At 39.2% G+C, this 22,102-nt stretch overlaps 1 protein-coding gene across 1 annotated transcript in view; it reads left to right on the forward strand.

Annotated features, from left to right (window-relative positions):
* The window catches only part of LOC126470354 (DEP domain-containing protein 1A-like), a 121,842-nt gene that overhangs the window by 95,513 nt on the left and 4,227 nt on the right, over window positions 1-22,102 (forward strand). The window contains exons 6-9 of the mRNA XM_050098146.1: window positions 8,163-8,286; window positions 8,484-8,668; window positions 15,423-15,611; window positions 16,973-17,131. Coding sequence (XP_049954103.1) covers window positions 8,163-8,286; window positions 8,484-8,668; window positions 15,423-15,611; window positions 16,973-17,131 — 657 coding nt within the window. The remainder of the gene's footprint in view (window positions 1-8,162; window positions 8,287-8,483; window positions 8,669-15,422; window positions 15,612-16,972; window positions 17,132-22,102) is intronic.

Raw genomic sequence — 22,102 nt, forward strand, 5'->3', positions numbered from 1 at the left:
AGCTAGTAGCACCCATTGGCCTACTCTGTACTGTGGCAACTTCCTCGTTGTACCTCCCATCTGTTCTTGTCGTTCCAACACTTTCATGTTAGCTCATTTAATGCTCTGCCATACTTCCTTAATGGTTTTCGCAAATTGCCTTACATGCTCGCCCTCCACTCCCAGCCTTGGACAAAGCATGTCAAAAGGTGATGGCATCTTACGCCCATACACCACTTCGTACAGCGACAATCCTGTCGACGTATGTACCTTATTATTATATGCACTGGTTACGAATTGCAAGTACACATCCCAGTCGGTGTGTTGACTATTTACATCTCAGCAATCGTGCGATGCACTCTCTTCGTTCGTCCGTTTGCTTGCAGATGGAATGGACTAGTCCGTAGTATCTTTATCTTCAGTAACTTACACAGTTGCTTTATCAGAGCAGATGTGAAATTAGTACCTTGATCGGAGATTAAGGACTGAGGTATCCCATACCTGAGTAACCAATTATTAACTAAAGCTTGTGCCACCGTACTTGCTTTCTGATCTGGTAATGCGACCATGACTAAATTCCTAGAAAAGTGGTCAATCGCTGTTAACGCATACTTATTCCCTGCTGCACTCCTATTACATGGGCCTAATACATCAATTCAGATTTGTTGGAAAGGTCTGTCTGCCTCTGGTAATCTTTGAAGCTGAATCTTTTGATGGCTCAAGTCCACACGCTGTGCGCATGGCACACAATTCCTGACGTACTCGTCCACGTCTTGACGTCGTGTCATCCACCAAAACTTACCCGCCTATCCGTAGCTCTTTTCCTGCCATGTTCTGAAAGAAAATGGCCATGCACCTGTCGCAAAACTTCAGATCTTAACACTGCTGGTATGACGATGTGCGGGCTGCATTTCGTCGACCTGCAAAGTAACTCGTCCTGTACTAGGAACTGCGGTTGCTTTCTGAACAAATGGCAATCACTATCCATGGCTTGTGCCCTTTTCCACTTATCTTGAGTCACCCCTGTTACTTGTAATACTGCCACTTTCCTGCTCAATGCGTCAGCATTGGCATGTTTCACACCTGGCTTGTGTATTACCTCATAATCAAACTCACTGAGTTTCAGCACCCATCTCACTAGCCTACTCGCTGGGTCTTTCAGACCTAATAACCATTTCAGAGCTGAATAATCTGTCACAACCTTAAACCTTCTACCATACAGATAGCATCAAAAGTACGAAATCCCGTATATTACTGCTAACAATTCCTTTTCCGTTGTGGAGTGATTTTGTTCCGCCTTGTTAAGTTGACGAGACACGAACGCAATCAGATGTTCTTTTCCATCAATTTCTTGCCCAAGTACAACCCCAAGAGTGTGATTAGACGCGTCACATTGTAGTATAAACCCCTTCGAAATGTCTGGAAACTTCAAAAATAGATTTGATGTCAGTATCCGTTTCAACTCTTGGAATGCTTTCTCGCACACTGACGTCCACTGGAAGGTAACACCTTTCCTTAGCAACTTAGTAAGTGGCCTCGCTGTTTCTGCGAACCCCTGTACGGTTTTTTGATAATAGCTCGCCAGACCAATATACGATTGCAGTTGTTTAACCGTTTGCGGAACCAGAAAATCTTATACTGCAGAAGTGAGATGAGGATCTGTCTGTACCCAGTCCTGACTGATAACTGTCCAAACTTAATGTCAGCCATGCTGCCTCTAATCTTTTAAACACCTCCTCTAACTGTTCCACATGCTGCTCTATATCTCTTGAAAAACTATAATGTCATCCACATAAACCATGCATTTTTTCGGTTTCAATCCGCGAGGGACTCCATCCAACAACCTGTGAAATGTTGCTGGAGCGTTTTTTAGTCCAAACGGCATTATTTTATACTCGAAGTGACCACTATGCGTCGTAAATGCTGTTTTTGGCCTGTCATCCGGACATCCTTCAATCTGGTGATAACCGCTTCGGAAATCCATAGTGGAGAAAAATTTACAGTGCCCTAGATTGTCTAACGTTTCTGTGATATTCAGAATCGGATATACGTCCGCCACTGTCCGTTCATTAAAATGTCTGTAATCGCAACAAAAGCGAAATTTTTTCAACCCGGCTGGTATCTTCTTCGGAACTAGGACCACTGTACTAGACCAAGGACTATTACTGTGCTGGATTATCCCATCTTCCATTTGTTGCTCTATTAATTGCTCTACTACTGGTTGTAATTGTTTCGGTAGTCTGTATGGCTTACGATACACCGCAGTGTGATTCCCTGTTGGAATACGATGCTGTGTTACCGGTGCAGAGGGTAACATACCCTGTGTTTCAAACAATGCTTTATACTTTAGTAATAATGCTTCCATACCCGAACGACCATTTCCTTTCAAGTGATTTACCTTGTCACGAAGAGTGCAGACGTGTTGATGGTTTGCTTTACATCATAGTCTAGCCTCGAACTATCGATGTCCTCTTCATCCATTAACTCTACTGTGGTTATTACTAATCCCTTCGGCAGATCGACATCATCCCGCCCAAAGTTATCTAAACTCACCGGGACCATAAACTGCCCATTTATGTCCGTTACCTGTGATACACTCCTACAAATAAAGCAGTGCTTTCCATCTAAAACCTCATTACTCGGTAGTGGCTCTACCAAGAATAACCCCTGCTGTGTCACATCGACATCGACTGGTACCCAGATCAACTTCCCTGTACCTGTTCGTACTTTGTGACACGAAATCACCTTTAATGCACTTATATGCAGTTTAGTTGGTATCACCTTAGCTATCAGTGCGCCTTGCGACTCTGAAACATTTCCAACGGCTGTACCCATTGAGAACAAGTTCCCATAGAGTTCCAGCGTATGTTGCGGAAGGTCAATTTTGGTGTGATGTTTAATCAGAAAGTCCAACCCAAGTATTGCTGAAAATCCCTGTCCCACAGTTGACAACACCTCCATTTGCTCCCGGAACCACACATTCCCTATCTTAAACTTGAGCTGTGCTGTCCCTAGTGCATCTAATTTTTTATCACCTACTGCGCGCAATCTGTACCTCGGAGCTTCCAATCCTTTCTTGCGCACAAGGTCCACACTGACTACTGATACATGCGCTCCAGTATCCACTAAAACTCTTCGCCACTTATCTTTTATCCAAGCCATCAAATTACAATCCGCCTCTTCGTACACTCTCTGAGTACCTCTTTTTACTGGGAATGCCTCCCGACAGCAGGAACACTCCCTTTTTCATTTAACAGGTTTTTAACTGCTGTATCATTAACCCGTTTCTTGGCTTTACACTGCTGTGCCTTATGCCCTGTTTTCTGACAATTGAAACACTGCCGGTTGCACGTGTGTCTGGTATTTTCCGTGTGGTATACCTCACCTCACAAAAATAAAATTGTATTACCCAGGAGCAAGTTAATTCCTAGCACGCCTAATGGCAAGCCATCTAGACTTACCACATTGCCCCGTTACATGACAATAGAAGCCACACACATCACAAGTGCTTGGTACAAATTTATCGCAAGGAATGACGTGACCTGTTAATCCACACACTACACATTTAGATGGTACTAAGTTAACATGACTATCATTCCCACGAAACTGCGATAAGTCTACAGGGCTGCTAGGCCATTCAAATGACACTCTCACATCCTTTAACGTTACCCTCGACATGTCTAGTTACACAGAAAACATAAAGAGAAGGCAGTTGTCGGACTCACCCTATTCGTTATTTCTTGGTTGCTCCACATGGTGCTAGTCAAAGCCTTGGCGTGGGTGTACCTGACACGACTTGTTACAAGTTTTGCGCCCCTTGTTAGCAGCAGACACAGTGGCTGTGCCAAAGACTGAGACGGCATGGAGTTTTATAATTATTTATTGAACTTTACAATTTCTCTCTGGTCATAGTTGACCAGCCCTGCAGATCCCTCCGCCTGGCTGCTGCTGTGTAAATTCTCCGACAATACATGCTGCTGATTGCACTCGGGAGCCTCAGGCCACCAGTGCTCCGCTGAAGCCAGGATGCCCTGTGGTTGAGATGAACTCGTCACTGCTTGGAGCCACGTTGCCGTGAGGTCAGTTGCCGATGCCTGCTGCACCGGCGGCTGGTAAGCCGTCAGTCGCGATGTCCGCGAGGTCCCGTCATGGACGGACCACGTGCCATGGGGCTGGGTTTCCGTGAAGTCCGGGCATCAGTCCCCGGCGGCGCCTGTGACCAAGACCGTGCTGCGGCCGGGAAGTACTCTCAGAGCTGAAGTTGACATCTGGCGGCGAACGGATGACTCCTGCGAGCTGGAACAGACTTCTGGAATCGTCACCTACGAAGATTGAACATTCGGACACAGACCACATCCGTCCTCAGATCCAAACTGCTTCCTAATGGCTTCTGTCTGTTGCTGCCTGTGCTCCACTATTTCTATCCTGCAGGAGGACGTTTTTTACGCTCGGTGATAGCTTTTTGTTATTACTCCCGCAGTATATTGCAGCGTAACTTAGTGTGCTGGCCTCACTTCCCCTTACTTAGCACTCTCCAGGCTTCGCTCAGTCTGTGTGCATCCATGCGTCAGTCTGTTGGTAGACTGCTGCTGTCAGCAAGGCTATCTGTGCCTGCCTACTTCACAACGCCTCAGTCGCCAGCGTGCCTCTGTTTTGCCATTCTCCACTGCATGAAGCAACGCTTACATGTGGCCACAACACAGTATTGAATAAATTGAATAAATATGGAATGTTACCTAAAGTAGGAGGGGAAGAGCCTCATACAGCTGTAGGTCACAGTTGGGTGCAGCAGGCTTCTAGCCAAGAAACTCAGTGTAGGTCAGTACCAAAAGAGATTAGGAAGAAAAGTGTCTTGCTGCTAGGTCATAGCCATGGGAGGGGTGTAAGCCAGATGGTGCAGGAAAAGTTAGAAGCAGGGTCACAAGTATTGTGAAGCCAAGTGCTAGCCTTAGCCAGGTGACAGAGGACATAGGAAAATTGTGCAAAGGTTTTCGCAGAGAGGATTGGTTATTATAGTATGTGGAGCAGGAATTAGCCTGGCTAAGAACAGTAATTACAGTATTAGGGGTGACCTGTATAAAACAGGAGTAGCAACTAAACACACAAATGTGAGTTTCATGGAGGTCCTGCAGCCCCATGACCAGCTCTGGTTTGATACTGCTATACAATTGGGAGATGGAGCTATACTAGGCATGGCCTATACCTGAATAGGAGAGGGAAAGATAGGTTGGCTGAACTACTTGCAGGATATGTACGGGGGCTGCCATCACACAGTGCAAGATCCCTGTGATTACTGGTGTCAGAGGGGCACCTTTTTTAGGTTAGAATCAAGTTTCAGGCAACCTGTTTTGAAAGAAGTCACTATAACAGAAGAGCCCCAGAAGAATGCACAGAAAAGTAAGGTTAGCTTATTCCACCAAAATATTAAAGGATTGAGTAATAAGGTAGAAGATCTTCTTCCCTGCTTGCAAAATTTAGATGAAAAGATAGACATTCTGTGTGTGTCTGAGCACCACATAACCACAGGATTAGGCGAGTTACACATAAAAGATTACAGTCTGCCAGCTTACTCATGCAGAACTAATATGGGAAAAGGAGGAGGTGTTGCATATATTAAGACAGAACACAAGTTGAAAAGCATTGACACAAGTAGATTTTGCATAGAAATGTGTGCTTGTGAATTACTGCTGAAAAACAGTTCACTTTTAATTGTAACAGTTTATAGATCCCCACTGGGAAATTTTGAATTATTTATGAGGAACCTGGATTCCTTACTGTGCTGTCAGTCAGACATCAGCAAGCAGTTAACAGGCTGTGGTGACTTCGGTGTAGATTTTCTAAAGGATTCTGATAGGAAAAATGATCTGGAAACCTTATTTGGATCCTACAATTTGCTCAGTAGTTAACTTTCCAACACAGGTTGATAAAGACAGTAGGTCCCTAATTAATAATGTTTTCTTTGATGAGGCACAAAGCAAGAAAATAACTGTTTACCCAGTAACAAATGATCTCTCTGATAATGATGCACAGTTAGTCAGGATAAATGACATAGTGCCTTACAGTGTGGATACACCTCAGTGGAAGTCAGTCAAAATCATTAATGACTTCAGGGCAAATGTTTTTAAGAGTAGTTTACAAGAAAGAACCCGGTATGAAATTTATAAGACCCAATTGCCGATATAAAATTCAATCCATTCCAAATATCTGTATTTGAAGTAGCTTTCCACATAAGCTAATCAGATGGGACATTAAACAGCCATGTAAAAAACCATGGATCACTAAGGGGATTAAAATATCGTGAGAAAGGAAAAGGGAAATGTATCTTTTGCCAAGAACAAGCCGAGACTCTGCAGTAGTTGTGCATTACAAAAACTACTCAAAATTACTGAGAAAGGTTATTAAAAAATCAAGAAACATGCACATAATGTCAGAAATCAGTACATCGGACAACAGAGTTATTCCAACATTGAATATAGTGAGGCAAGAGACAGGACAACCAACCACAGAAGAGGATAACATTACTATTGAATCGAGTGAAAGGTTTGTAAATGACAAATCACATGTAGCAAATGTATTCAATAATAATTTCTTAAACATAGTAGAAAGCATAGGGACCAACAGGTCAAGAGAAAGGTCACAGCAATATGTTGAAGTAACTCTCATAAAATTACATCATATGAATGTATCAACAACTTCTACATCTGAAATTAAGATGGTCATACAGTCTCTCAAGAATAAAAGCACTTCTGGTTTTGATGCTGTTTCCAATAGAGTGTGAAAGATTTGTTCCAATATAATAAGTCCGGTATTGTCTGAAATATTTAATGCATCACCAACTCAAGGCATTTTCCCAGAGAGAGTAAAATATCCCATTGTTAAACCCCTCTTTAAGACAGGTGATAAGAGGGACATCAATAACTACTGACATGTTTTACTGTTGACATAATTTACCAAAAATTTTGAGAAGGTGATTTATTCTAGGATAGTATCTCACTTTGGCAACAATAATATCCTCAGAAAATCACAGTTTGGGTTTCAGAACGGTTGCTCTACTGAGAATGCCATTTACATGTTCGCACACCAGATATTACCAGCATTAAATAGTAAAATAGCGCCGGTAGGTATTTTCCGTGACCTATCCAAAGCATTTGATTTATTTATATATATATAAACAAAGATGATGTGACTTACCAAACGAAAGCGCTGGCAGGTCGATAGACACACAAACATACACACAAAATTCAAGCTTTCGCAACAAACTGTTGCCTCATCAGGAAAGAGGGAAGGAGAGGGGAAAGACGAAAGGATGTGGGTTTTAAGGGAGAGGGTAAGGAGTCATTCCAATCCCGGGAGCAGAAAGACTTACCTTAGGGGGAAAAAAGGACGGGTATACATTCGCGCACACACACACATATCCATCCACACATATACAGACACAAGCAGACATATTTAAATTTTCATAATCTGCCACCACAAAACCACTCCTTTTAATACATTACACGCAGTTTTTTCAAAATTTTTCCGAATTACTCCGTCCTTTAACGTGTTTTGGCAGCAACACAACCACCTAACCTTTGTGCACATCGTTGTCTACCAACCCAAGTCCAACATAGCCCAGCTATAACCAACACCTTTTCGCCTTTTTCACACCAGATCTCCAGTTACTTTCCAGTTCACCTTTATCTCTCCCCATATATTTTGGTCTTTAAATATGTCTGCTTGTGTCTTTTTTCAGTATCAACTGATGGTGTCAGTAATACATGTTATTCACATGAAAAACCTTTGTTTTGCTCTCAGTAATGTTTTGTAGCTTAAATTTCTTTGTCACTTTGCATCTCATGTCTGGTGATAAGCCTGAGCTTTTGGACATGAATGTATTTATCAAAATCTCTGGTCTCTCATCAGATTTAATGTTATTTAATCATCAGACCATCATATCTAAGTTTCAAGCACTGATGTAAGTATAATGTCTATTATTCTTTAACTGTGTTATGCCATAGCTTGCATTTCTTCCAGTCTCTCTTACAAGAGTATGAGAAGTTAACTCAAGAGCTTTTTAATCTCAAGTTACATGAATGTATGCACGTGTTTCTCATGTTTCTGAGCTTAACTAACATGTTTTGTGAAACAGATGTTCACTGTTTTGTTCCTGTATTAACTGTAGCTTTGATGATATTCTATAGAGCAGAGCATCGCTTGATAGTACTGGAAGTGAAAGCAGTTCATATTATACAGCAACAAGTTCTGCAGATAGCTCCAGAGGAAGTAGCCAGAGTATTCCTGAAACAGTAGAAGGGCACAGGTTTGGTAAGTGCTGTCAAAACTGTTATCCTCATTATGGGTATATATTTCTTTCTTATTCCATTCCTCCATGCCCTGAAGCCACCATGTTTTCCTGCATAAGTTTCATAAATACTGGAAATTTTTATCCATAAATATTTACTTAGAGTAGTAAGACATATTACTGGACAGTCTTTTAACTACTTCATATGTTGTTCCTACAGACTCTGTTTTATGGGTGCATACATCGGAAAGACTTCTTATAGAAATTCTACAGATACTATTATTGTTTGTGCCTCCACACAATCGTACAAGATTGAAATTGTTGTTGAGTTTTATGAAGCAACTGGCACTGTTATCCATTGCTGTGGAGGAGAACTGTCAGTCCACTATATGGGACTTGCCACAGGTGATAATGCTGTTTGCTTATTTTCTTATGTTTAATATTTATTAGACAAATGATTGTATCTTATATACTAATACGGAATGTGTTAGCTTAAAACAGTTTGTTACAAGTACTTCAGTATTAATTCTAACTACTTACTAGTCATTTGTAGATCAGTGTGTAATAATAATAATAATAATAATAATAATAATAATATACAAAATATTAACTTCAGTCATTACACAGAAATTAATGACACATACAACACAGAACAAAATTATAAATGAAGAACAAAAAGGCTGTTGCAAAGGAGCACAAGGATGTAAAGAGCAACTGATAGATGCAGAGGTGACATATCAAGCTAAAACTAAACAAAGGTCGCTACACTACGCATACATTGATTACCAAAAAGCTTTTGATAGTGTACCCCACTCATGGTTACTACAAATATTGGAAATATACAGAGTAGATCCTGAATTGATACAGTTCCTAAACATAGTAATGAAAAATTTGAAAACCACACTTAATGTCCAAACAAATTCAAATAATATCACATCACAGCCAATACAGATTAAGCGTGGAATATACCAAGGAGACTCATTAAGTCCTTTCTGGTTCTGCCTTGCTCTGAACCCACTATCTGACACTCTAAATAATACAAATTATGGATACAATATTACTGGAACATACCCACACAAAATCACACATTTGCTATACATGGATGATCTAAAACTACTGGCAGCAACAAATCAACATCTCGACCAATTACTAAAGATAACAGAAGTATTCAGCAATGATATAAATATGGCTTTTGGAATAGACAAACGTAAGAAAAATAGCATAGTCAAGGGTAAACACGTTAAACAAGAAGATTACATATTGGATAACCACAGCGACTGCATAGAAGTGATGGAAAAAACAGATGCCTATAAATATCTAGGATACAGACAAAAAATAGGAATAGATAATACAAATATTAAAGAAGAACTAAAAGAAAAATATAGACAAAGACTAACAAAAATACTGAAAACAGAATTGACAGCAAGAAACAAGACAAAAGCTATAAATACTTATGCTATACCAATATTGACCTACTCATTTGGAGTAGTGAAATGGAGTAACACAGACCTAGAAGCACTCAATACACTTACATGATCACAATGCCACAAATATAGAATACATCACATACATTCAGCAACAGAAAGATTCACATTAAGCAGGAAGGAAGGGGGAAGGAATTTATTGACATAAAAAACCTACATTATGGACAGGTAGACAATTTAAGAAAATTCTTTTTAGAACTAGCAGAAACTAGCAAAACACACAAAGCAATCACTCATATAAATACATCGGCTACACCACTGCAATTTCATAACCACTTCTACAATCCTTTAGATCACATAACATCAACAGATATGAAGAAAGTAAATTGGAAAAAGAAAACACTACATGGCAAGCACCCGTATCATCTAACACAGCCACACATCGATCAAGACACATTCAACACATGGCTAAGAAAAGGCAATATATACAGTGAGACGGAAGGATTCATGGTTGCAAAACAGGATCAAACAATTAACACCAGATGTTACAGCAAGCATATTATTAAAGATCCCAATACTACAACAGATAAATGCAGACTTTGCAAACAACAAATAGAAACAGTAGATTACATCACAAGTGGATGTACAATACTAGCAAATACAGAATACCCCAGAAGACATGACAATGTAGCAAAAATAGTACATCAACAACTTGCCACATAACATAAGCTAATAAAACAACACGTTCCCACACACAAGTATGCACCACAAAATGTACTGGAGAATGATGAATACAAATTATACTGGAACAGAACCATTATAACAGATAAAACAACACCACATAACAAACCTGACATCATACTCACCAATAAAAAGAAGAAATTAACACAACTAATCGAAATATCCATACCCAGTACAACAAATATACAGAAGAAAACAGGGGGAAAAATTGAAAAATACATCCAACTGGCTGAGGAAGTCAAGGACATGTGGCATCAGGATAAAGTTGACATTATACCAATTATACTATCAACTACAGGAGTCATACCACACAATATCCACCAGTACATCAACGCAATACAGCTACATCCAAACTTATATATCCAACTACAGAAATCTGTAATTATTGATACATGTTCAATTACCCAAAAGATCCTAAATGCAATGTAACATATACCGTACAGTTAAAAGGAAGTCACGCTCGATCAAGGTCCGCGTCACTTTCCATTTTTAACCAGACGTAACGTCTGAGAAAGGAAAGAAATAATAATAAAACTACATATGTATTTTGCATCAGACTAGCCATAGATTTCTCAGAAATAATTCATTGGAGGAAAAGTTATGAAAACATAGTTGGCATTCGAAAAAGTTTAACCAATGAATCTGTAATGTTTCCAGAGATCTTTTCAAGTCTCAGACATCTGCGCAGAGTAGTCTGTACAGTTGTGCAAAGCCACAGTGCCAGGGTGGCGTAGTAGTTAGCACATCTGTCTAGTGAGCAGGAGACCAGGGTTCGAATCCTGGACTTAGTACAAATTTTCATTCATCACTTCAGTCTGGACGTATACATGAAAAAGAGTTTAGTTTCCTGGCCTTTTATGTCACTACATAGTTAATGAAAAAACTTTGTGGATACATAATTTACCTGTGAGTTAAGAAGTGTGAATGACCATTTACAATGCCCTCAGTGGCATTGTAGCTAGCAGGAAGCGACTCTGCCTTGCTTATCTGGTTTCTGTATCACTAACCTGGAATCTTGCTGCTTCGGTAGTCCCTCATCGCACAGTAGTAGCGCTCAGGTGCCAGGTTCAATGTCTGTGCGATCCTGCTGAAGTGGAGTGTTTCAGGATGTCAGCTGTTAAATGTCAACAATGTTTTGTACTATACTCGATTTAATAAAAGCAACAAAAAAAAACTTTGAAACATTTCACAGAATTTCCAATATGGTGGCTCTTGCTACGCCATTATGCAAACCTTAACAACACATTAACACCTTTCTGACTTTCCATAATTGTGATACACACTGCCCACGACACATGGCATTCACTGATAACTAACATTCACTTTTGGAGATTATATATATATCTTTCAGCCAATGGGCGTTCAGATTGCTGTTGCTAGGTGGATCTGACGTCACGTTTGCAGACTTTGTGACAGAGGCTTGTCTTGGAACACTGTCTCAGATTGTAAGATCCTACTCCCGAATAGTCGGACCTTCCCTACTAAGATTGCACAACATTGCCGCCTATGATTTCATCAGTAATGCTCCTTGCTGACGCTTAATTGTCAAATGCACTTGTAGCCTGGCTGCTACTGAGCATTCTCGATCTCATAAATATGCATAATACTTGGCATAAACACGTGAGGGGAATGCACGTATGCATTACACATTTTTCTATTTAGTTTTGTTGTTTGCCTGACAACTTAAAGATAGTCTCTGTAAGTCCGTCTCTATACAAGATGATTGTGGGACCTTGGCTGTTCAATATATAATGTCAAATCAAAACACCTTCAGCCATCTAAATTTCCAGTTTCATTTTATTCGTGCTACCAGTTTCAGCATTATGTCATCTTCAGGCCACCTGACCGATTTGCGGAAAAATCCCACCTATTGTACAATCGAAATAGGGCCAGCATACAGTCACTTGTATCTGTAAACTTCTTTTTTACAAATCGAAAGGATCACTTTGTGGCAGAGGGACTTTCATACCACTGACTGAGCCCTCCAACCCCATTCCACTCGCGAATAGCATGTGGGAAGAATGATTGTCTTAAGCCTCTGTATTCGTTCTAGTTTCTCAAATTTTTTCCTTGTGGGGTTCTTCCTGCAAGTCTGTCAGGAGTTTGTGGAGATGGTATAATGTAATGTTGAAACCAGTAGCATAAATAAAATAAAACTGGAAATTTAGATGACTGAAGGTGTTTGTATTTGATATGATTGCAGGTGGATGGTTGCCACAAATCTACTGAAACACACACATTGCAGAAGTTGTTTTAGACTAAATACGCCAAGCATCTTGCAGTTGCTGTCCTTATAGATATTTGTGCACCCAAAATGTGACAGAAACTAACTCTGAGTATAAAGTAGACTGAAATCGTGATCATTCATAAACCATGCAAATTTAGTTTCTCTCTTTTTGGCAAGAGTGTTAGACAGCCAAAATGGGAACTTATTGTGCAAGACAAGCCAAAGTAAATACTCATATTAAATGCCACATAAAAATGTGAAAACTTTAAAAGTCCTTTAGGTCATTTAAATTGTTAAATTTCTGTCTGTTTTCATTTATAAGAATGTAAATGGCTGCACAAAATTGTGAAACATAATAAGTTCACATACAATTGAGTTAAAATGTGTTCTTAGCAATAAGAAATGAGATTTGCCTCAAACTTCTTTGAAATAAAGCACATATGACGGTCACTGCTCATAGGGGATTAGATAACAGCGCAGATCTGAATAACATATAAGTGAAGATAAGTTACAAGAAAGTTGAGAGTTGTGACACTGTATGTTAAAGCATTTTATAAATTTATTTTGATGAACATATAAATCACTTACATTACAGGAACAAACTTAATACTATTTGGAGAATGTGCGAAGGCGCATTTTCCCGAATCCACGCCAGAGTTTGAAATGAGTATATTCTGTATACTATAATATTTTGTAGAAAGTGTTGAATTATGTGCTAACATGAGGTGAACCATTTACACACAGAAATTAGAGTGAGAGAGAGAGAGAGAGAGAGAGAGAGAGAGAGAGAGAGAGAGAGAGAGAGAGAGAGAGATAAGACTTTGTACTGTTTACATTTACAATTAATGTAGTTTTTCTTGCTATATGCTGTAGCAGAAATGAAATACTTTCTCCATACAATGAAACTACTGTGGAAAAGAGAAATTTTCTCTAGCATTAGTGTGTAGTGTAAATATATCCTTTGAAAGAAATAACCAAACACGTGAATGTGTTACTTCTGCTTCTGGAAAACAAAAGTAAACATCATTTTCTGCGTGATGCTGCCGATAGCTCTCACCAAACTATATTTTTTGTGAGGACTAACTTTAAAGCTTATGTTAGTAGCTCTTCAGCACCCTGTTTCTCTAATATTCACTGACCAAAGAAGATATTTCCATATGGGCACTTCCAAACTCTTAGAAGTGGATGCCAAACCACTACAGTTACTGTAAAAGTCACCACCTCTTTCTCTGGAAGAATATTTAAATTGTAGAGTGTGGGCAGATGTACATACAGGAACATGAACAGGAAAAATGTAATACTTTCAAAATTTGCGTAAAACATGCTTTCACGTGTGTGCTGACCTTGCTTACCACAGGCTGTAAGTGGATAACACAAAATTGTGATTTTCACATGTAGGAAAATCATTATGTATTTTGCAGCTTTCATGTTGTTCTTGTCGATTTGAGAGATTGAAAACCTTAGAGTTATTCAACTGTGGGATGGCTAAATTATGATCACCCACCTAATAATCTGTAAGATTTTTCATTACATCTATAAAATAGTGATCCATCATGGCATTATAACAAAATGCCACGGAGAGTTTCGCATTACAGTTAATCCCACTGTGTTCAGTGTGACATCTACTGTTGACATAGACATGGAGAATGTAAAGGCTGCTTAAGTATACTAGTCCATGAAGTCATGTAAGTGCGTAGTAGATCTGTGAGAATTGGCGAGTTTTGGTGCCATTGCAGACTGTAGGCTGTAATCTGTTTTCTGAAAGGTGGTAGTGGCTGTGCCTGTGAAAAGTCTGTCTCATTAATCCTCTTCATGCACCCATTCAGTGAGATTCTAGTGCCATAAACCTGTCTGTGGGCACTGTCATGTCAATGTACACCACAGGTAGTAATTAAGGAACTGGGCTTGTATGTGGGAGAAGCAGGGTGAAAAGTTCTGTCTAGCAGTCCAGATGTTGGTTTGTATGGTTTCTTTTTAAGGTGTATGTTGAGATGGTTCCATTGAGAAAGCTATTGGAAATTTCCTGCCTAATTCTTGTGTAGCCTGAGTTTGTAAGTCACTCCCTCCCTCCCTCCCTCCCTCCCTCCCTCCCTCCCTCCCCCCCTCCCTCTCTCCCTCCCCCCCTCCCTCTCTCCCTCCCTCCCTCCTCCCTCCCTTCCTCCCCCCCCCCCCCCCCCTCTCTCTCTCTCTCTCTCTCTCTCTCTCTCTCTCTCTCTCTCTCTCTCTCCCTGTCTGATGGCTCTTTATTGACAGTACATTAAACTGTAAACTAACTCCCTTCACACTGTACCACTGCTGCCACCTGCCTGTGTTTTGAACACCATGGATAATGAGTCAGTAACCCCATGTTGTTTGTCAAGCATGCGTGTCCATCCCTATAATAGAGTAAACCGCCTTAGTCACCTTTCCAGAAAGCTTTTCAATTGTCATTCCTCCAGTTCACATACTTTGTGGACTAGGTGATCAGTTACTGCTGATGAACCCATGTAGGACGCTGGTGCGGTAGGTATTACAGATCTTTAAATTTTAGTACAGTCATTTATTCTCGTGGAAATAGTGTTTCTGATATCTTAAATGAGATTTAAAACCCATAAATGTTGAATAAACTTTGTGTATCTGTATGCTTTAGTACATTTGTGTTCCATTCTCCCATATATGGCGAATGTAAAACTTCAATTTGTCAACACCTGATATTTAATATGAAAGACAATATGAAGTTTAAAAAGTATTCTCTGTGTGAAATAATAATCATACTTGATCTCTCTAGGTTATTTCAACTTTTTCTCCATGTGTGATATCCAGTGACTGTGGAGAAAATTTCAATCGGCAAGTTGTGGAGAAAATTGTGAACTTCATGATTACCCACCAAGACGATTTACTAAATTTGCCACCTACAGTCTGCACATTAACTCAGAGACATAAAGAGAGACAGCAGGTACTGCAGGATACCAATAAGGTACAGCTAATATGTTAGTCATGTTTTTCAAACTTTTAAGTGTTCTGATACACCTAAATAGCACATACAAATACTGCTTGTTTTTATGTCCAACTGAGGAGGGGTCATTGAATTTAATGAGTTGATGAGATTGCTCTGTTCTGTCCAGGTTTTTCTGCTAATTTGTTATTGCAAATACATTTATTGGGTTTGCCACCAGATAACATTGTTAAAGTCCCACAATATTTCATTGAAGCACCTGTTTGAAATTTTCCGGTAGTCACTGGTTATAAAAGAAGTTGGTCAAAAATAGCACTCATAGCTCCGCCTGCCAGGAGCTGAAGAGAAGCCTCCTGCATGTGCCCCATGAGCAAGAACTGTGCAGCTTTATATTTCTGTCGTTAAAAGCTGAATTTAAACTCTCTAATGCACTGCATCTGGTCTGTAAACAGAGATTCTTGCTTCTCCCATTTTTAGTAGCAGCCAGTGTTCAATTCCACGCAGTGTTTAACTGAAATCTTGCATCCTTGTTGGTTAGATTGTCTGCCATACAGATATTTATGGTTTTCTTAATCACACAATCCCAGAACAGTGATGCTGAGGGTAAAATTCAGTCTTATCAAAATGTGTGTTGCCTCATGTTCAGACAATGCTCTGCTGCTGTTGATTTGTCAGTTTGGTCCAAGCAAATATGTTGATGTTCAACACAGCGTTCTCACATGTTGCGACATGTCTGCCCAATATGAAACTTCCCACACTTCCATGGGATCTTATAAATGCCGCGTTATTTAAGCTCAAGATTTTCCGTGACTGAACGTAACAGATTGCTCAATTTTGCAACTTGAGAAAAATTGCTTGAGGATTTTTCCTATTCTTGAAGATGTGCTTCTAAAATATGACAAAAGTCCACTGTGGAATGAATTAGACATTTGTTTACCAGAACACCATACTAATGTGGCTGGCTCTTGGGATCTTAAACCACATGTGCTCTGTGTACAAGGGTATGTAAGAAACTCTAACATTGTGCGTGGTGATGACAGCTTCTGGTTTCCAAATGTTACTACGTGTGAGAAAGTTTGCAGAAGGCGCTGTGTCCCAGCTTGTCTTCTTACCATGACATCCAGAAATGTAATCTAACATCTAAAACATTTGTTTTGTAGCCTCACAGAGTAGAAACACTACCTGTGTTTCTGTAACATTTAAATTCACTCCACTTGAATTTTCAGTTCACATTGGAAGTGCATAAGGATGGCAGGGTACCATTATAGTTAGAATTGTAAAAGGGCGGTCATCTCAAAGTGAACTTACAAACCCAACAGCGCAATTCAGAAACTAGGTTCTTTCTGTGAATGGAGTTGCAATGAACTGATTTGCCATTGCAGGTAACTGAAGAGAAAGTTACATTCTGTGAACAAGTTTCCTCACAACAATTTGAACAACAGCGACTTACGAGTTCACAGATTGCGCTTTCAGAACTTCTGGAACAAATTTTGTCTGACCGCAAAATGAAGATTAAAGAAAGAAAGAAACGATTGAAGATGGTAAGTTCATACTGTGGGAAATTAATGGATTAAAACTGTTCTTTTCTCTCTTAAAAGTTTTGCTTGTGAACTATTAGAATATGCATTTTTATTCTATAATTTATTCTAACAGCAAAATTGAAAACCACTTTACTCACACTTTTATTCTTGCAATTAATTAAATACCAATTATACTTCTACTTTTAGTCACTGATGCAATCTTTATCAGTGAAAGATGAAAATACCTTTCTTAAAAAATAAAAATATTCATTTTGTAAATACAAAATTCTTAGCGATTTTTATTACTGGTATGAGCATTATTAAATTGATAGTTCATACACATACATTCATCTTTTTATTTAATTATCTGGAGTTCTTGGATATTAGATCTGAAAGGTAATGTTCATAAGTACTGAGATAAAGTTTGTATTGTCACTAACTGTTAACATTTTTCTTTCATTTCGTTACAGTTAGATTAAAAGATAAATGTTAATGAGGTGGAAGGGTGGGGTGGGGAGGGGAGGGGGGAGCAATTCAGGAAGTAAACGTAATTTTGTTTGTCATGTTGCAGCAGTTACCTCAAAATGAATAAATTAGTCCCAAAATTATTGTTTAGTTTTGCGTTTCAGATATTTGATACATGCACAAGAAAGATATCTTAGTGTGTAAGTTTTAGTGAGAGATTCACACATTTTTCTATTTTCCCATTCATTCACCTCACCTCATTCAGTGCATGCTTGAACATAAACGCAGGTGCTAGCCAAACCTGCAAGTTGCACTGGCATAATAGACCGTGAATGGCACCCATGCAATGTCCTCAAAACGTTGCAAGTGTCAGTCATGGTCAGAACAGTGTTCTGTGTAGTTGTGAGGACATTACGTCTGGTCTAGGTGAATTCGAATGGTGGTAAAATGTTGGTGCATGTATGCTGGGTGTTTCCGTATAACCAAGATAGCCAAAGTGTCTTGTGTTTCAAGAACCACCATATCAAAGATTTGTACCGCATGCGTGGAAAGTACAAAAACATCTTCCACTAATTCACAATGCGAACAAAAATGTGTATTGAGTGATCATGACAGATGTTCCTTGAAGGCAATTTTTATGAAAAATAGGATGATGGCAGCTACTTGTGCTATGGGTTTAATGTCACTGGTTTAGGCAGCTACTTGAAACTGAGTTACTCTTGCAGCTTGCCTCACCTTGTATTGAATACGCATATGAGCCAAAACATTATGGCCGCTGCCTACTGCACAATTGGGTGCAACCTGGTGGCATTGCGGGCATGTAATGTGGCTAGGAAAGTGTATAACGCAGCATAGAAGAATGAGTAATCATTCTAGTGATGATAACAGTTGTAAATGGGAAAATCCACTGATATAAATGACTTTCACAAAGGGCACATTGTTGTGGCACTGCACTTGGGAACGATCATCTCGATAACTGCCAAGGTTGTTGCCTGTTCGTATGCTGCTGTTGTGAACATCTACGGAAAATGGTTTAAGGATGCTGAAACAAGAAGTAGCTAACAAGGTGTTGAACATCCTTGCATCATCACAGAACATTGAGGTTGGAGGCTTGCCCATACTGTAAATCAGGAAAGGTAATGATTCTGTGGCAGATCTAGTGACAGAGTTCAGTGTTGGTGCAGGCACAAGTGTTTTGGAGCACACTGTTCAATGCACATTGTTGAACATGAGGTTCTGCAGCAGAAAATCACTGTGTGTTCCCATGTGGACCTGACAACATTGTCAGTTATGATTACAGTTAGCACAGGACCAATGCAAATGTTTCACCAGGTCAGGCGAATCACTTTTCTTGCTACATCAGGTTCATGAGACTATGTCATGGACTTGGGCTGTTGGGGAAGTATTATCTTTGGGAGAACATTCATCTGGGCTTCCATAGAACATTTACTAGTAATTGAAGGTACCACAATAGCTGTAGACTGTGTGAATAATATTGCAGACAACCTGCATTGCTTCATGGCTGATGCCTTTCCCAATGGCGATAGCATCTTCTAACTGTATAACCATCCATGTCACAAGGTCAGAATTGTACTCCAATTGCTTGAGATTCACAATAGTTAATTGATGTTGCTGTCTCAGTCGCCAAATTCACCATATCTGAACCCAATAGAACACAACTGAGGCACTATAGGATGCCAGTTTTGCACATACAAACCACCAGCCTGAATTTGTGGTAATTGCATGGTCTGTGCATAAACATACCGTACCACTTACCTCTGGAAACTACAAAGGACTTGTCAAATCCTTGCCGCTCAGAATCCCTGTTATAAAGCATTCCAAAGGTGATGACAACATTTTGGCTCATGAATATATGAAAGGTTTTCAATGTCTGTAGCTCTGTGGAAACTGACTAGATAGCATCTAGAAACACTGTCTCAGGTAATCAAAGTTCGAAACTCCATACAACATGTCACAATATTACATTCTAAAATGTAAATGTATTTTTTCTAATGTTCACTACAATAATTAAGTACTAGGGGTTTGTTATCATGTTAGTGTTATTTAATGTGCCAGCAGGAATTGCACCACTATATTACAAAAATAGCTGTCATAGATTGTCTTGTTTCACAAAACATTCTAACAAGAGGTTTGTGTACAAAATTATGCTGTATTGGTAGTATTCTTTGTTTGTATGAGATCACAAATATCTGTGGAATTAATTGTGTATTAACAGACAATAGACATTTCGTAACAGTAGAAGGCAGTGATCTGTTTTATTATTTGATGAACTGATCGCATTTTAATGAACTGTCATAACAATGATCTGGATTGGTTTGTTCATTGTGTGTTCCATAATCGACCACAGATCATAAAAGTTTATATTTTCCCTGTACTTCAGTGGTAAAGTTGTATTGATGTCAACAAAATTCTGATGGGGAAACATTATTGAGGGCATTGTTCTATTTGCCTGGTCCAGAGATTTTTACTCTTTCGACTCAAATTGTGGAACACATCTGACACAACAGTAGTTGCTTTGGGGGCCAAACTGTATGATTCGCAACTGTCACTCTGTTACTGCAAAATCTTTGGCTTCTTACTATCCATAGTGTAGCAAAATATTTACTGGGTCTGCTCTCAAGCTGTACATTACTATTCTTTTAATATTACAAATTTGGCCAGTATTATTATGGCATGGTCTTTCACACTACTACTCCTTGTTGCCATTTATCAGCATAAAGTACATGTACGTAACACAGAACATTGAGATAGTTACTGCTAGAAAGTCTTCAGTTACTACAGCTGGGTTGGGAGGGGGTGGAGGAGGAATACAGGATGTATGCACACACAACCTGACGGCTTCCCAAACATTCTGAATGGAATTCAGACTCTCTGTACCTCCTACCACATCTCTGTCAATGCATTCATTGTCATTTTTATATGAATAAAACCGTTTAGATCACTAAATAAAATGTCTATTCAGTACAATGTTTTGGCATCTACTATATATATATATATATAGACACACACACACACACACACACACACACACACACACACACACACACACACACACACACACACACTTGTGGTTTAGTTGGCACCCCGTTTAGACATAGATTTTAATATTGACACTGAATCTTGTTTCAGAAATTCAAAGCTTTTTATATTTGATGATAATAAATAAAGACATTTTATTTAGAAATCTAAGCAGTTTTATTCAGAAAATATTCATGAATGATCATGGACTCATAACAGGAATTTGTTTCATTCCTTAATTCATTATCTTCGGACCTATTTCTGTGACAGTTCCCACATTTTGTTCCACTGATCTATCTTCTTCACAATAACTGTGGAAGTTATCTACCTGTTACCACATTTTTACTTAAATAGGTTGGGGAGGGGCTACATTAATACTTTTCAAGTAGGGTGTACTGTCAGATCATTTGGAGTCTATAGCAATAATTTTATGGTCATATTTTTGGTGGAGAACAGTAAAGAAGTCATGTTCCCTGCTTCCTTGTCTGTGACAAAATGACACTGTTTTGTCAACTCATTGCCGATGACAAAACCGGAAAATCTACAATTATGAGATTTCAGATATTCTCATCAGTTTGAGCTGTCACCTGGGTATATTCTAGCAGAGCAAAAAAAATCTATTTCTGCTGTTCCAGCTTACAAATAGCAATTGAGGGTGATATAATAGTGGCACATCTACTTCTGCCAAACCATTTGTTGTGAATCCAGTACTGCTTTCCCATAGTGCTGACAGTGTTTCTGGCGAATGTTCTGATTTGTGGCAATACTATAGACAATATTGTGGGATAGGATAGCAATTCTCATGCACTGACAAGTGCTGAAGAAACCATATTTATAGCAGCCTGCACCAAGGATACAAGCCTTCTTGCCTTGAGCACTTCAGATGGGCACAAGTTCAGTGTGCAGACTTAACAAAAAAAAAAAGCTTTGTAATTCTTTCTTTCATTTCAGGTGATACTATGCAACATCTATTGGTGAGTAAAAACCCAGTTGCTGCACAAATAGTAAGATTTTCACCATTATATACATATGTATTCCAAGAGGACACAATGTACCACAATAATTAAATTACTACTACTACTACCGCCACCACAAACAAGATTTCCACATGTCATGTTTCATTCACTCTTCCCACTCTCCAATACACAAGAATCACTTTCCATCTTTTCCACAACAGATTTCAATTTTCAGTAAATGTTTGCATCAAGGACATCACTGCCTTATATCTGAGTGCATAAGTCCTATAGTCTATAGTATTGCCAGTCCTGACAAAACTCTACCATCTGGTGAGCAAGATGTATGAAACAGGCGAAATACCCTCAGACTTCAAGAAGAATATAATAATTCCAATCCCAAAGAAAGGAGGTGTTGACAGATGTGAAAATTACCGAACTATCAGCTTAATAAGTCACAGCTGCAAAATACTAACACGAATTGTTTACAGACGAATGGAAAAACTAGTAGAAGCCAACCTCGGGGAAGATCAGT

Source organism: Schistocerca serialis, chromosome 3 (genome assembly GCF_023864345.2).
Source record: "Schistocerca serialis cubense isolate TAMUIC-IGC-003099 chromosome 3, iqSchSeri2.2, whole genome shotgun sequence".
NCBI lineage: Eukaryota > Metazoa > Arthropoda > Insecta > Orthoptera > Acrididae > Schistocerca > Schistocerca serialis.